This window comes from Apodemus sylvaticus, chromosome 3 (genome assembly GCF_947179515.1).
Source record: "Apodemus sylvaticus chromosome 3, mApoSyl1.1, whole genome shotgun sequence".
In the NCBI taxonomy this organism is placed as follows: Eukaryota; Metazoa; Chordata; class Mammalia; order Rodentia; family Muridae; genus Apodemus; species Apodemus sylvaticus.
Window position 1 is genome coordinate 25,011,042 of NC_067474.1, and position 16,799 is coordinate 25,027,840.

General features: G+C 41.1%; 2 protein-coding genes across 4 annotated transcripts in view; one reads left to right on the plus strand and one right to left on the minus strand.

The window, feature by feature from the left end:
- The first annotated feature begins 1,268 nt into the window (after window positions 1–1,268).
- On the plus strand, window positions 1,269–13,046 carry Ccne2 (cyclin E2). Of its 3 annotated transcripts, none has more exons than XM_052176068.1 (12): window positions 1,269–1,364; window positions 2,206–2,245; window positions 2,343–2,442; window positions 2,522–2,575; window positions 3,255–3,406; window positions 4,294–4,429; window positions 5,826–5,972; window positions 7,600–7,695; window positions 8,349–8,483; window positions 9,950–10,061; window positions 10,662–10,819; window positions 11,611–13,046. In XM_052176068.1, the coding sequence occupies exons 2-12, from the start codon at window positions 2,232–2,234 to the stop codon at window positions 11,722–11,724; spliced, it is 1,218 nt and encodes a 405-aa protein (XP_052032028.1). In that variant the 5' UTR covers window positions 1,269–1,364; window positions 2,206–2,231; the 3' UTR covers window positions 11,725–13,046. The 3 variants fall into 3 exon arrangements, with proteins under 3 accessions (XP_052032028.1, XP_052032030.1, XP_052032029.1); XM_052176070.1 differs by having other exon boundaries at window positions 2,346–2,442; XM_052176069.1 differs by having other exon boundaries at window positions 1,319–1,356.
- The window catches only part of Ints8 (integrator complex subunit 8), a 52,020-nt gene continuing 48,234 nt past the window's right edge, over window positions 13,014–16,799 (minus strand). Inside the window, exon 27 of the mRNA XM_052176067.1 lies at window positions 13,014–13,209. Coding sequence (XP_052032027.1) covers window positions 13,093–13,209 — 117 coding nt within the window. The 3' untranslated portion in view covers window positions 13,014–13,092. The remainder of the gene's footprint in view (window positions 13,210–16,799) is intronic.

A 16,799-nucleotide genomic window follows, 5' to 3' on the forward strand; every position in this document is an offset into this window, starting at 1 on the left:
CCTCCGGTGCATCTCGGGAAGGGCCGGACCGGACCGGGCCGGGCCGGGACGCGCGGCCGCTGCCCTGGAGCCCTCGCACCGGTTCACTCCGGACGAGGATGGAGTACGGCCCGAGCGCCAGCCCGGGAGCCCTTCCTCCGCTCCCGCGGCCGGGGGCGGGGGTGTCTTTGTTCCCCAAGCGGCGTCCCGCCACGGGACTGTGTGGACTGTCACTGTAAGCCCGGCCTGATGACGCGCAGGGCGCTGAGAGGTGGTCGGAGCCGAGCTTCAGTGCCCGGATCCAGGCGCGGCGCGGGGCGGCGCGCCACGTCCCAGCAGCGCTCGCAGGCGGGAGGCTCTCCCGCGCAGGCGGTTCGCGCGGGCTCCGCAGGGCGCGCTGGCGGCGGGGCAGGGCGGGGCGGGGCGGGGCGCGCGGCCTCGGCCCGGGCCGGGGCGCGCACGTGGTGCCCACCGTCCTGCCCTCCGGCCAGGTCCCCGGAGACCCCGCGGACTGGGAGAGCTCCCGCTTGGGTCCCGAGACCTGGTGAGCGCCCGGAACGGGTGCCCGACGGGAAAGGCTGCGCGCGGCGCAGGATCTTCCCGCGCGCGGGCGCTGTGAGGGAGCCGTAGGGGAGAGCGGAGTGGCCGCTCGGCGGGGTGCGAGGACAGGGTGCGCACGTACCTCGTCCGGGGGCTGAGGCGCCTTCCTGTGCGCGGCCGCTCGCCCGCCCGCTCGCTCGCTCGCTCGCTCGTCGCGCGGCGGAAGGCTCCTGCTCCGCACGTGGCTGGCGGCGCGCTCCGGCGTGTTTACATTCTGCGGCCTCTCCACGTTGTGCCGCCGTCCTTTCCTGCCATTGGCCGGCTCCTCCCGGAGGGGCGGGTCCTCAGGCTCCCGCTCCTGGAGCCTCTGGGAAGACTTGGGTGCCCCCCTTACTCCTCCCAAGGCCTGGGCGGGACCGCGTCGTCTCTCCCAAAATGCGGGGCCGCACCGCAGCCCGACACCCCGAGACCCAAGAGCTATCGTGGCGGGGGGGGGGGGGAAATGAGCGGGAACTGGAAGGCGTGCGGGAGTCCGCGGTGGGCAACCAACATGGGGGAGGAGCCTCCAGGAGGCGGCCGCCGCGGCGCGCGCAGGTGAAGCGCCGAGAGGGGCGGGGGAGCACGGCCCGGGAGGGCAGCCGGACGGCCACTCGGCGCCCGCGCGCACTGAGGGCAGGGCGCGGCGCGCGCGGGCGAGCTGGGCGGGCGCGGGCGGGGGAGGGGAAGGCGCCGTCCGAGGTGTCAGTCTGCGGCGCATGCGTGCGGGGCGGTCCGGGCCAGGCCTATATATTGAGTTGGCGCCGGCGCCAGCTGAGCCGAGCTGTGGAGGGTCTGGCGGTGAGGAGGTATTGGGGACCGGGGTGTGCGGGAGCGAAGGGGACCGCGTCTGGCGGGAGCCATGGGAGAGGGAAGGTGGGGGTGGGGTGGAGACAAGAAGTTGGACTTCTTCTTAGGGGTTCCCTAGGTCGGTCCCTGTCAGGATTCTTGTCAGGAGGCGAAGGAGAGGCAGGGGATGGAGTGTATCCCCCAATGAGAGGCCACGGGCAAGCTTCCCTGCGAGCTTCTCTGTCCATCCTCATTTTGGGGAGGTCTCCCGCGCGAGGGGATTGAGGTGTGGATCAGTGTGGAGAGATTCTTAAGCACAATTTCTCCTTTACCCCCTCCCCCTTCTGCTCTTCTGGGATTGAGGTCCCATCACCCCTGCAAGCGACACTGCCCGCCGGGTGGGGCTGGGAAGGAGGGAAAGGAGGCTGGAGGACGTGACACCAGAAGGTTCCCTCCACCCCCTGCTTCCCCGCCACAGCCGCTCTCCAAATTGGCGCGGAACCGGCTTCTCCAGCGCCCGCTCTTGGAGGCTCGTCCGGCGCCTGGCGCCCGAGTCCAGGGCGAGCCTCCCCCCCGGCTGTCCCGGGGAGTTCGTGGATGGCCCAGAGACCGTCCGCGGGCGCCGGGGCACTGCAGATTCCTTAACGCGCTCGCGTTCCCGTGTGCAGCTAAGGAAATGAACGCATGCGTGTGAAATACCGAGGGAACTAGTGTATTTCGGAAGATAGTGCAGTATTTTTTTTTAAAGGTTCAGGCCACCTTCTGGTAACGCTAGCTGGTAATTTCTGGGTCAGTTTTAATTGGAACGTGAAGATTATGGATGACTGTGTTCTTGATCTTGTTTTTCTTCTCCCCATTTAGAGGTTTCATAGTCCTCAAAGAAGAGAATGTCAAGACGCAGGTAACAGTGTTAATCTTGGAGACATGTTTCAAAATTAGCTGCTGCTTTTGAAATATATGACTTACTAATTAAACTTCCTTTCTGAAACTCATCACAGTAGCCGTTTACAAGCTAAGCAGCAGCATGCCCAGCCCAACCAGCCAGACTCTCCCCAAGAAGCACAGATAATTCAGGCCAAGAAGAGAAAAACAGCACAGGTGATTTAAGGAAAAAGGGAGAAAGGCAAAACTCCTCCTTGCTGAGACCTTAGTTTACATGTTTTTTTCTATTCTCCAGGATGTCAAAAAAAGAAAAGAGGAGATCACCAAGAAGCACCAGTATGAGATTAGGGTAATGCAGAACGGGACCGGGTGGGCTGGGAAGTATACGTGTTCTTGCCTGACAGTAGGAAGATTCTGATGATCATAGAGGTGAACCTGAGGGAGGTGCACATATGTAGTTAGCCTAGAAGCAGCTGGCTCCCTTCTGTAAGCCCCTCCCCCTGGAGCTGGCAGCCCCTCCCCCTGGAGCTGGCTGGGGTGCTCTTTGTTCACTTTCTGACACAGTGCAGGAGGACCCCTAGCTACTGAGTGGGCATGAGGTGTGAGGTCACTGTCAGCTGGGCACCAGGCTTTGGTATCCCTTCCTGTGTGCTTGCTCGGAGAGGCTAATTCCTCAAAAAGATCCTCGAAGTGACCCCTTGACTACATTTTTTTTGATGTTTTTGCATTCAAGTATTGAAAATACTTTAAAGAAAGCTTTTTAAAAAAAGTATTCTTGTTAAAATTTCTAGATTCAGAGAACAACTACTCTTAAAGTTATTTTACTTATTATTACAAATGCATTCGTTACTATTTCAGTACATTAAGGATTGTATTACCAGGCTTCATTATCTAACTTATGAAGACTAATATGAATTACATGGCTTTAAAAACAAAGTACGAACATCAAATTGGCTATCATTCAAAGATGCAGAACAAAAACCAAGGTTTCTTAATGCACTAATAGGTTTTTTTCTCTTCCTGTACAGAATTGTTGGCCACCTGTACTGTCTGGAGGAATCAGCCCTTGCATTATCATTGAAACACCCCATAAAGAAATAGGAACAAGTGACTTCTCTAGATTTACAAATTACAGATTTAAAAATCTTTTTATTAATCCCTCACCTCTACCAGATTTAAGGTAAAAATTCCAGTAACTATACCAAATGTTAAAGTGGTAGAATTAAAATAATGCCATGTATTTTCCTTTGACTTTAATATAATAAAATAGGGAAACTTGTTTTGTTTATTACTTCCCTTACTGAGAACCATGGATCATTCTACATGAGTCAATATTTGCAAATGATAGCAAGAAATACATTTAAAACCCAAACTTGGGTTTTACTTCACTTGCTTGGGAAGTGCTTCCAGACAGAGCAGAACTTTTTAAAATGTAGCTTTAATAATTTGTTTACTTAAAATGAGGACATTTTAAAATGAACAGCAGTTGCAATTGACAACCCTCCTTACTCCTTACCATGTTTATTATCAGTTATGATATGACTAAGAAGTACAGCTTATAGAAAATATTTATGTAGTAATTGACATGTAACTTGAATAAGCAAATTAATGGAGTCAGTTTAACTATCAAGTGTTGGAACTTAATTATCACGGTGATCATATACTTATTTTTACATATACATATATTTATTTTTCTGGTTTTGCTAATAAGAGTTATCTTGCTGCAAGAGTTATGATGCATGCTTAGCACTCATGAGGCAGAAACAGGTAGATCTCTGAGTTCAAGGGCAGCCTGGTCTACAGGCTTCCAGGATAGCCAGGACTGTTACACAGAGAAACCTTGTCTCAAAAAGACAATTTGATCTTAAACCATAACTTTTATAACTTATAAAAAAGTAGGATAATGTAGCATTCCTGAGCTTTACCAATAAGGTGGAAACCCAAGAGCTACTTCTTTCCATTTGTAATTGCAAGTTCCAGTTGGATATTTGAAACTTGTATTTATGCTATTGTAAACAGAATTTGTATAGGTCACGAGTATAAATTATGTGTTTCCTCCCCATGTAGCTGGGCATGCTCACAGGAGGTTTGGCAAAACATGTTACAAAAGGAAAACAGATATGTGCATGACAAACACTTTGAAGTTCTGCATTCTGACCTGGAACCACAGATGAGGTCAATACTTTTAGACTGGCTTTTAGAGGTATGTTCTAAAAAGTAGAAGTTTCTTTTGCATCTATGAAAAAAATATTTATATGAGTATGTGCCTTCCATGAGACTTCAGAGTGTGTTGCCCACGGTGTAGTTTGTAACACCTAAAGTAGAATATTGACTTGATATTTTTTTCCTTGTAGTGCTGGGGATTGAACCAGGACCTTATATGCTAGATCTGAGATCAGCTACCTTTTCTAAGAATAAAATCAGGAGTTGGTAGTGTGTACTCAGTACCAAAGCAGAGTAAAGTCCTAAGGACACATCTTCAGTACAACCCAAACCAGAATCAGAACTTCCAGTTATCTGTCAAGTTTGTTTCTAGTTAAGGCGCTCAAGGTGAATGGAATGTCTAGTTGACCAGGTTTTGTGTGCAGACATACAAAGGGACAGTTTAGGCTTTGAAGCCTCCCCCGCCCACACACACATCCTCTTTCTGCCTTGAATTTTGGTTACCTTAAGCCCTTTACATCCTAGTTAGCTTCCTTTATAATGTGCTCCTGTTGCTTATAGAAATACATTGTGCTCCTGGGTGTGGATGGTAGGATAGCCCTGTAATCCACAAAGGCTGCGGCAGGAAGACTGGGAGGTTAAGGCCAACTTGGCCTAATAGCAAGTTCCAGGTCAGATGGATTACATAGTGAAATCTTGCCTCAAAACAGAAAAATATACCATTGGTTTAAAAGAATATCAGTAATCCTAAAATGCAAGCATTTCTTATTTGTAGTACTGTAAATTACTTGATGTTAAACTGATTTTCTTCCAATTCTGGATTATCTGCTCTGTAGCCTGATGGGAGATGTGAGATTGAGGAAAGAAGATTTACAGATTGCAAGCAAACTAGGGCGGGGTACAATGATATTGCCTCAATAAGGGGCAGGTGGGGTGTATGCAGCTACTAGGAACCAGTACAAGCAAGTTATTTGCTACTGAGTCATTCTCCAGGCATCACATTCCTGACTTTAAAATAGTATAAGACAGGAACAGAATAGTTCTTTAAAATGCTTCTTCTCATTTTCAAAAAGGTAGATAATGGCAACCCATTTCATGAAGCAACACTGAAAATTAAACTTTGCTTGAAGTGTGAGAATGGCAGTATTTATTAGCAACAATAGTGAAATGAGAGGGCAATTCCTACTAAGCCAAAACCACGGAAAGATCTTATCACCATTGTTACTAAATTAGCCTGCAATAAAATATGAAAAATAATAACTTATGGAAAAGCTGCAAGCTCACCCTATCTATCAGTATGTTATTCCCTCCCTTGTGTTAATGGCATCCTGAAAAACAAAATTTAGTCTCAAAGTGACTTGTAATTTGGTATAGTGAATATCACTGACTATTTTGGATAAATTCTGGAAATAATATTGAATATTTGATTCTTTCAGGTCTGCGAAGTATACACTCTTCATAGAGAGACATTTTACCTTGCGCAAGACTTTTTTGACAGATTTATGTTGACACAAAAGGATGTAAATAAAAATATGCTTCAACTCATTGGGATTACCTCATTGTTCATTGCTTCCAAACTTGAGGTGAGTTCTTAAATTTCATCCAGATATATTTACTGTAAAGTTAGTTTTTAGATAAATGCATTAATCTCAGTATTCTGTCATTTTCTGAACTAAATCTTTATGGAAAATAATTTGTCTTATTCTTTATAGTGGGGATGTAAGAAGTTATCATAGGTCAATGTTGTTACATAGTGATACAGCACCTGAGCTCAGAAGAATAATCTTTAGAAACTAAACAATCAAATGGAAGAAATATTATGCTGAGTAAGAAAATGATCTATCCAGCCTAATATCTTCCTGTCTAATGTTGGTGTCCTGTTAAAAAGAAAACTTAATTGCCTTAAACTTGCAAAAATATGTAATTACCTTCTGTTACTTTTAAATACACTGTTGGCTGTTTCCAATGCTCTTTGCAACTGGTATCATTTTGAGGGATTGAGCACATTAATATCCCAAAGTATGTATTTTTTCCTTCCAAGTCTATCTGCTGAGTTTTATGTTCTCTTCAAATTCTACAACATATGGCATGTCAGTTTTTAGAGTTAGCCTGTACTACTGTTTGAGATCTTTATATATCAAAGTCTTTAGTTTGCTTCCACATGCCAGGCTTTTCTCCTAACCCTCTGATTATTTCAAATTCTCAAAACTTTTTAAAGACAAATTTGCCACCAGCCAAAACACACTCTTCTTTTCCTTCCCCCTGCTTATACTTCGGATTGAGCTCAGGGGCAAGCACTTTTGAGACCAGGTATCATAATTTAGCCATGGCTAGCCTGGAACTTACTACCTAGGCCAGGTTGCTGTCAAATTCACAGATCTGCCTGCTTCTACCTCTTGAGTGCTGGGATTAAAACGTGATACCACACCTGGCCTTCTTTTGTTTCTTAAAGTATAGGTGCTACAACAGTAAGCATAAGCCCAGTATTGTTAAATAAATATACTTTTAATAACTGTACTAGGATAATGTGTTCAATGTCTAGACTTTGTGTTATTTGGAGATGTTCTGAGTGGCCCAAACTGTCTTCAAATTCACTCTACAGCTGGAAGATGACCTTGATGTTCCTGGCTCCCCCTACCAAGTGATAGGATTACAGGCTTATGTGCAGTGTTTCCTACGCATTAGATAAGCACTCAACTAAAGGAACCACATCCCTAGTCCAAGACCCTATTTGTTGAGTGTCTTGTTTTAGTCTGACCGCCAAAAAAAGGTTACTATTTCTTAATTGAAATAACAGATAAAGATTGAAATACAAAGCCAGACGGAAATACAAAGCCAGACAGTGGTGGCACACGCCTATAATCCCAGCACTCTGGGAGGCAGAGGCAGGCGGATTTTTGAGTTGGAGGCCAACTTGGTCTACAGAGTGAGTTCCAGGACAGCCAGGGCTATACAGAGAAACCCTGTCGAAAAAAAAAACAAATCATATATATATATATTGAAATACAAGGTCAGCTCCAGAAAAATAAACCTTGAAAATGAGTACAGTATGTAACAGATAATTACATACCAAAAAATCTTAATGCAGTTGTGATTTATAATCACTTTGTGAAGCTGTCCTTAAAACTGAAGCCTACATATATTTAGCCTATATATAATTCTTTGTTTTTATTTAAATTGTGCTTAATAAAAAATTTTTTTGAATTAAAGGAAATCTACGCTCCCAAACTCCAAGAGTTTGCTTATGTCACTGATGGTGCTTGCAGTGAAGTAGATATCTTAAAGATGGAACTCAATATATTAAAGGTAATGATAATGTCCTTTATCAGTTGCAATTTTGTAATATAGTAATTATGAATGAACCTTGGATATAAGAAAAAGCCAAACTTAAGGGCTAAAGGGACTTACTACCTGGCAGGCATTGACGGTTTGATTCATGGGGGAACCCACATGATGTAAAAAGTTCTCTTTAACCTCCATATACTAGTCATATCATATGCCTATCCCCAAATTAAATATAATTTTGAACAAAAAAAATTTTTTTAAGATTAATTTATTACTATGTAATAAATTACACTAAGTACTAAGTACACTGTAGCTGTCTTCAGACACCAGAAGAGTGCTTCAAATCTCTTTATGGATAGTTGTGAGCCACCATGTGGGTACTGGGATTTGAACTTATGACCTTCGGAAGAGTAGTCGGTGTTCTTACCTTCTGAGCCATCTCTCCAGCCCTGAACAAAATTTTAAGAACTAAAATTGAGGTTTTAATCTGGGCCTATAATTCTAGAAGTTTGATGTAAAAATACTGATATTGGTTAATGGTTGATAGGGAAGTTTACTTAACCTCTAAACTCTACTATATATATAATATGAGGTTTGTGTGTGTGTTATGTGTACAGATATACATACAAACATTATTTGTCATAACTAATGGCATTTTAAATTTTCATTGACAGGCTTTAAAATGGGAACTTTGTCCGGTAACAGTCATCTCCTGGTTGAATCTTTTTCTCCAAGTTGATGCTGTTAAAGATGTTCCTAAGGTTCTTCTACCTCAGTATTCTCAGGAGATGTTCATCCAGATAGCCCAGGTATTGACCCTGTTATACTGAACATATAAGTCATGAACTACATAACAAAATGGCATACTGAGATAAATCTTAGTCAACAAGAAAACATTTGATCCATAAAATTCTGTTTCAAGTATTTACATTGCTTAATAATTCTAGAAAAGAAAACCTATTTTTGGGGGATTAAAATAAAATCTTTTTTATGTAAAATGGGGAAAATTTATATTTTCAATGAGTTGTCTTTGTGCTTTTTATTTTGTTTTTCAAGACAGGATTTCTCTGCATAGCCTTGGCTGTCCTGAAACTTTGTTCTGGCTGGCCAAATTCTGGGATTAAAGGTGGCATATACCTTTATGCCTGGCCTGCTGTTCTTTAATTACGATCAGATTTTCCTACACCAGCATATTCTAACAGTAACTAAAGAGGTTGAGGATTTTATTCTATGTAGGATGTAAAATTGACATTTGGTGTTGAGTATCTAGTCATTTGGATTAGAGTTTGTGTTTTAAATCTGTAAGTCAACAAAGTTCTGGGATATTTCTAGTATATAATTTTTAATATCCCTATTCCAAAATTTTCAAAATGTTCCAAAATTGGATTTTTTAAGAGTACACTGTTACTCTCTTCAGACACCCCAGAAGAGGGCATTAGATCCCATTACAGATGGTTGTGAGCCACCATATGGTTGCTGGGAATTGAACTCTTAACCGCTGAGCTATCTCTCCAGCCCTGCAAACTGGAATTTTTGGTTGTGAAAAATTCCATACTTGACTTCAGTGACAGTCACGAAGAACAGGCACATTATAAAAATATTCTATAAAATTGAGTATATATATATATGGCCTGCAAGTAAATTGAGTTCTGAACATGAGTTCCAGAACAAGAGATCTCATATACTTGTAAATACTTCAATATTCCAAAACACCCAGATAATAATCTGTGGTAGTATTTTACTTGCAACTCCTCCAGTTTCTACCACCTTCTTGCCTGATGTGTGAGTACAATACTACATTTCATTCAGTGACCAGGAAATCAGCTTAATGCTCTGAAATTTGGCCGTGTAACTGACACTTTTCCAGTTTCTGCATTACCGAGATAATACCACTTACCTATCTAATTGCTAAGAATGTTGCATTCCAGTCTGTCCTGTTTACTGCAACCTTTTAAAAGTGTAACTTTACTGATTTAAAATCCCACAGTGGACTTGATAAGAAATGTTACCTTTGGCAATGTTCTATTTCAAACATTCTCTACCCACCAATATTCCAGCCCAGCCTGTTAACCTAATTTAGAAGCCTTCGCTAGCTTTTCCAATCTAGGTGAAGTGCTCACCCTTCTAACAGTTATCACTGGGTACCTACAATCCTGTTGTTTTTACTCCCTTCCCTGCAATTCTGAGACTGGGTGATAGCTTATTTAGAGTTTTATATATAAAATAGGGACATATTTATGTTTCCCTTAAATTACTTGTGCTTTTTCCTTGTCAGCTTTTAGATCTGTGCATTTTAGCCATCGACTCTTTAGAATTTCAATACAGAATTCTGGCGGCCGCTGCCTTATGCCATTTTACCTCCATTGAAGTGGTTAAGAAAGCTTCAGGTAAAAGACTATTTTGTTTGTTGACTTTGTACCTGTTCACAACACTACAGAAACTTTAACACCTTACCAAACACAAAATAAAACAATTTAGTTTTATTTTCTAGAAGTGATCCTAGTGTATTTGATCCTTAGTGTATTTCCACACACACACACACACAGTCAAGTGGAAATTAAATCTATTTGAAGCAAATACCACAATTCTATTTTGTATGAATAGGCACTGGTTTAAAAGCTTAGACGTAGGTCTGGAAAGATAGATCAGTGGTTGAGAGCACATACTGCTCTTGGAGAAGACCCAGATGTGGTTCCTAGCCCTCACATCTAATTCTAGCCCCAGAACATCTAACTCACTCACCTGATCTCTGGGCACTTGTGTACGTATATACACATTCACATAATTATAAATCTTTAGCATCTACCCTCAAGAGAGTCAGATGAGCAGCAGCATAAGCCTATAACCCCAGCACCGGGAGGCTGTGAGCCAGGAGGGAAGCCACCCTGGGCTGCAGATTGAGCCTTGAGAAAACTATCAATTGTTTGCAGCTTTAATATCATGTAAGAAACAGTTTGTTTAACATGTTATTAACTTTTTAAATCTAGGTTTGGAGTGGGATGACATCTCGGAATGTGTAGACTGGATGGTGCCTTTTGTCAGTGTTGTAAAAAGTGTAAGTCCAGTAAAGCTGAAGACTTTTAAGAAGATAGCCATGGAAGACAGACACAATATCCAGACACACACAAATTATTTGGCTTTGCTGGTAAGGTTTTTTGTTTTATGTGCTTGGGACGGAGGAGGTTGTTTGCTCTATATTTCACTGTTTTTTAAAATCTTGCTATTTAGTTAAGTCCTGAAACTAATGGAACTGAAGTTAGCAAAGTTTATCTAAGGTTTGAAACTACTGTACATTACTACTTAGACAGTTATATAAGATGATAAAGGGGAACGTAGTGATCATCCTGATTTAAAACATTAAGGAGATAATTAAGGCATACTTGGTGATACGGGCCTAGGATGCACACTAACTAGCACTAGGGAAGCCTAGGCAGGAGGATCTTAAGTTCAAGACTGGCCTGGGCCACATCGTAAGACTGAATAAGAAAAATATTACTATTAAGCAGCTTTAAAAATCAAGACCAGCAGCCCAGATAAGAAATTAGGAAGTTTTGTTCTTTTGAGAAAGGATTTTACTGGAATAGCTATATAAACCAGGCTAATCTCTAACTCCCAAGGATAGTGGATGGAAGCCAACAACAATTTATGCTATAGCAATTGTTTCTGTTTGTTACTGTGTTTCTTTAAAATCCAGTGTTACTGTGTTTCTTTTGATTAACTAGGAATTTTATCATTGGAATATGGACTAGACTAGTGCTACCTTAAAGGATACATGAGCTGACACAGAACTTCTGCTTCCCAAGTGTGTACCACCACCACCCACCCAAGATAGAGCTCTTAAATTAAGCTTGGATAGAAACAAATAGAAGTCTGGTTTTACTGCATACTTGTTTTATCTTAACTGTTAATTACTGAATACTTCCTTCACATGTACAGAATGAAGTAAACTATGTGAATATCTTCAGAAAAGGAGGGCAGCTGTCACCAGTGTGTAATGGAGGCATTATGACACCACCGAAGAGTACGGAAAAACCACCAGTAAAACACTGAAGTTAACAAGTTGGAATTGAACAAATAATGGATAGTTTCATATAAATGAGTTTTACAGGAAAGTAGTGCTGTGACTGTCCTTGTCTAAGGAGTTACACTGCCATTCTTTTATTTAAAAACTATGTCAATTTGGCACTAAATGCCTAGGATGCACAGAATCCTGGGTTCATTCCCTGGCACTACAAAAGAAAAAAACAAAAACTTCAAAAAATTGGCACTAAAGAAATATTTCCTATAAAAGAGAACTTGTTTACAAAGGTGACTTCACTCCCAAGGATAGTGGATGGAAGCCAACAACAATTTATGCTATAGCAATTGTTTCTGTTTGTTACTGTGTTTCTTTAAAATCCAGTGTTACTGTGTTTCTTTTGATGAACTAGGAATTTTATCATTGGAATATGGACTAGACTAGTGCTACCTTAAAGGATACATTAGCTGACACGGAACTTTGAATCTAGATTTTATATTCTTAAATTCCTATACTCCTGAATGGTGCAATTTGTTTTTTGAAAATAAAATTTAGCTTATTACAAAGATTGTTTTGTAATAAAGTGACTAATTTATCTAAAGCTGTTTGTAGCAAACAATGATAAAACTTGAATTTTTATGAATGGTAAAGTTCAATCTGTTCTTAACTAGTTTGTTTGCCTTGCCATAATATTTCTTAATCAGTAAGGCATTGAACCAAATGTTTAAACTGTGCTCTAAATGGGAGAACCAAAGAAATTATAAACAAGATAAATGCTTTGGCTTCTTCTACTAGGGGGTTTTACTTGATAAAATGTTGCTTTATAATCTTTTTGTGTATCACAATTTGGGTAAAATTAAACACTTTTTCAAAGTCACTTTATTGCACTAAGATATATCCCTAAGGCGCTTTATGTTTGCAGAACTGGTGGTCCATTTTTAAGCCCCATATTATGAGATGAGGACTGTGTAGACATGGTAAGACTTTAACATATGACCTAAACTTCTATTTTCTTATGGCAGAAAAATATTAAATGTATACTGACTCTTAGAAATTTATTTATTTAAACTTGCTGTATATAGAATAGCTACTTATACATTAAATATTTTAAGTTAGCCTTTGAAAAGGAAATTTGGGCCTAAAAAAAAAGTTAATGTCATTAGAAAAAAGTGGTACCAGACTGCCAGATTACCTTGTCTCTCTTTGAAGAAATTAAAAACTATTGTTAAGATATGAAGTTTTTGTAAGATTTTTGTTTATAAACTAATTTGTTTCAGTTTGTCTTGGTCTAAAAAGAAAACACCACTAAATTGTACATATGTATTATATAAACTTAATCTTTTAATACTGTTTACTTTTACCCCATTGTTTAAAAAATAAAATTAAAAAAAATTAACTGCTTAAAAGTAAAGTTTTGCCATTGCTTGTAGAAACTTCTTTTTCCTTCTCTGTGCCGCCAGCTGTAATACTTCTTCAGGGTTGCTTGCGTTCAATTCTGTTTGGCCAATGGCTTTGATCTTAAAACAGAAAAGTGAAAAAAAAATTGTCATAGCAGTACACCTAAGTCAAAGTTAAAAGTTATCACATTGATCCACTTTTAAGACTTCTCTAACTTATATAGGGGGACATTTTCTTATACTAAATGTGTTTAAGATGGTTGTCTTTAAAACTAAGTCTTCAACAGAATAGTTTCAAAAAAATAACAAATCATGTTTCATAAATGTGCAAAGTAGCTATGTTCTCAGAAGTAACTAGAAAGAAGCACCATGACCTAAATATTCATAGTGGTTTTCTGCTAAGTTTGGAACATAAAAATCTAGTCCTGTGATAGAGAGAGCACTTAACTAACATGTATGAGGCCATGGGTCTGTCTCGAGCTCTGGAGTAAATGAAGGCCCAAGGACTAGCTAGAAAATGAAATTTAAGGATAAGCAGGAGATAACTACAAAAAAGGCAATGAGCTATTGTGGGGGTAGGGGACAATGATTAGATCAATGATCTAATAATGTTTGAGAAGATAAACAGTAAAGAGAAGGAAAACTGAAAAGTACTGGCTCTTGTATCTGTTAACCTTTTAAAGGGTAGTTAAAGCAGAGTCATGGTGAAAGTTAAATGTATGGAGTGGAAAATTTACAAACCTAGGCAGAGGGATCAGAACTGGCCAGAGGTAACACAGAGTCAAAGGACTGACATTAAAGAAAAAGTAGGTTACCAACTACGGAAGTTAATTAAAATGTCAGTGGGAACAGGACAGCAAAACTTGCCTTCATCAAGAGTAGTATAACTTACCACCTGAAGAGTGTACTTAATGCATACAAATACAAATGACCTTCAAGGGGAACAGTAACTAGAAACAGCAGACTTCAGCTGACACTCAAGTCCACAATGGAAGACTAATTCCCATAAAGCCAGTAGGTTGTCTTATTTTCTGATCTATCCGAAGTAAACAAGAGCCAAGGAAATCACTCAAAATGGAAAATGTTCAAAATAGGGACTTAACAGGAAAAGTCTAAAATAACAGACTTTTAAAAAAATGTTTAGGCTACCAAGATAAACAGTGAAAGGGGAGTAACAGTGGCTCGCTAGTGGCAAGTCTGTATGGTTAGGACTTAAGAGTTCCAACAGTCAACTAGTTTGACTTGGCTCATTATCAGACAACCCAGAAAGCTTAAAAGATGAATTGAAAACCCTTGTCTGTTAAGCTGAGCAGACTGTACTTGCTGTGCTCGTGGGTGAGTAGGGGAGGTGGAAGGAAGGGGCTGACTGGTGGTGGGGGTAGGTCACAAACTCAAGTTTGAGAAACACAGAAGAAAGTCAAACAAGGCTATGGGCATAATGAGTTATAGTAATAAGACGGAAAATACACTTGACAATCAGATCAGTATGAAGGTAGTGAGCAGAATTGTGGGTGAGAGGCCTCTAAATGTGAGGGGTTGAAGGATAACCTGTATCTGCACGTACAAGAACCAGGAGGCAAATGAGACAAAGGATATGTAGTTAGAAATATGTAGTAGGATATGTAGCTGGCCATGTATGGTAATGCACATCTTACATACTAGCATTCAGGAGGCAGAGACAGATGATCTCTGCCTTTGAGGCCAGCCTGGTCTGTATGAGTTCTAGGATGGCTAGGGCTACATAGTAAGACACTGTCTCAAAAAATAAAAGCATCTAATAGTCAAGGTTGCCCAAGAGACCCAAAATGGCTACTGTCATTGGTTGCCTCCCAGAGGTGCAAGTACCTATTCCTGAAGATACCATATACTTTAGACACAGGGCCAAGGGTCCCCTGAGCTGGAGTAGACTAGCTTTCGTGGTACTGGAAGACACCAGGCGAGCTTCCAAAAGAAGGAAACAACAGTCCTACTCAGTTATGACACCTATGAACCACAGCTACAACTAGCATGGTGCAATAACCCCAAGAATAAAACAGTGGGACTCATACCTTGGAAGTAACCAATAGTTCTCTAATTGGACATAAGACCTCAAGAAGAGAGAAATCATGCCTAGTACAGGAAACCTAACCAACTACCCAGACTAGTAAAATCATAGATCTTGAAAAGAATCTACAACCACCACATTGTTAAACCAGTATAATTACTAACTACATTTTAAATATTTATCCTTAAACTCTCACTCCTCATCAATAAAACTCTTTGTACCAAAGACCATTACATAAAACCATAATAATCAAAGTATAGAGCCATGGAGTCCAGTCACAACAAATAACTCCTGCACCTAAGTATCAGGGATCACTAAGGAAGAGGGGTCTTAAAGGACTTCAAGAACCAGAGGATAAGAGAGTGCTGTGAGATTCGATCTTTTACAAGTTTTAGTGTCAGAAGCCCATAAACCCTCAGCAACATAGCTGAACAAAGATAACAGACATACTAAAAATAGACAGGAAAGCCTACAAGGCCCCAATCCTACACAGGCAACTAAAGAATGCAGAGTGGAAGAAATCATCTACACCCGAGTAGAGCACACTCACAACTGGTTATTAGTTATTGCGTACATACATATACTTACAACATACTTAAGTAACATTGTCCACATGCATATAGTTATGTAATAATTACTGGGGGGGGGGGGGAAGGACCATGAATTTGAAAGAGGAAGAAAAGGTATGTGTATGAGAGGGCTTGGAGGAAGAAAGGAAGGGGGCTGGGGAGACAGTTCAGTTGGCAAAGTGTTTGTCATTCAAGCCTGAACTGAGTGAGTTCAGGTTCCCATTCCACCATAAAGGGTGGCCACCATGGCGCACACATCTGCAATTCCATCCTGTCCCTACGGAGAGATGGGAAGTGAAAACAATTCCCAGAAGGCTGTAGGCTCACTAGTCTTATGAATCCCGAAATGAACGAAAGACCCTGTCTCAAGGTAGAAGGCAAGGTTTGACACCCAAGGTTGTTCTCTTGACTGCAACATAAGCACCATGGCACATGCACGCCCACATTAAACACTACAACAATGAAAACACTATTAAAGAAAAAAGGAAAATAATGGGAGAAGGTATGGCATTTAACCAAGTAGGCTAACTTCACGTTCTTTATTCCTCTCACATTTTAGGGTATTAAATAATAGTCATATACATTTATCTGAGTATGTCTTAAAAGGTACTAACAGTATGTATGTACTTTTCTTAATGAGTAGAATCAAGAAAGTATCTGCAGTAATACTGATTTATCACATGCTGGGCAAGTAATAATAAGTGTAGAACTTTAAATACTGAGTGGATGCAAAAAATGTGGTATATCTACACAATGGAGTACTATTCAGCCATTAGAAACAATGAATTCATGAAATTCTTAGGCAAATGGATGGAGCTAGAGAACATCATACTAAGTGAGGTAACCCAGACTCAAAAGGTGAATCATGGTATGCACTCACTAATAAGTGGTTATTAACCTAGAAAACTGGAATACCCAAAACATAATCCACACATCAAATGAGATACAAGAAGAAAGCAGGAGTGGTCCCTGGTTCTGGAAAGACTCAGTGAAACAGTATTTGGCAAAACCAGAACGGGGAACTGGGAAGGGGTGGGAGGGAGGACAGGGGAAGAGAAGGGGGCTTACGGGACTTTCGGGGAGTGGGGGGGGGCTAG

Excerpts from the sequence above, each read along its gene's own strand:
- Ccne2 (XM_052176068.1), top strand. Across the intron at positions 8,484-9,949 it reads TGTTCATCCAGATAGCCCAG|CTTTTAGATCTGTGCATTTT; the intron begins GTATTGACCCTG and ends TTTCCTTGTCAG. Across the intron at positions 10,820-11,610 it reads CAAATTATTTGGCTTTGCTG|AATGAAGTAAACTATGTGAA; the intron begins GTAAGGTTTTTT and ends TCACATGTACAG.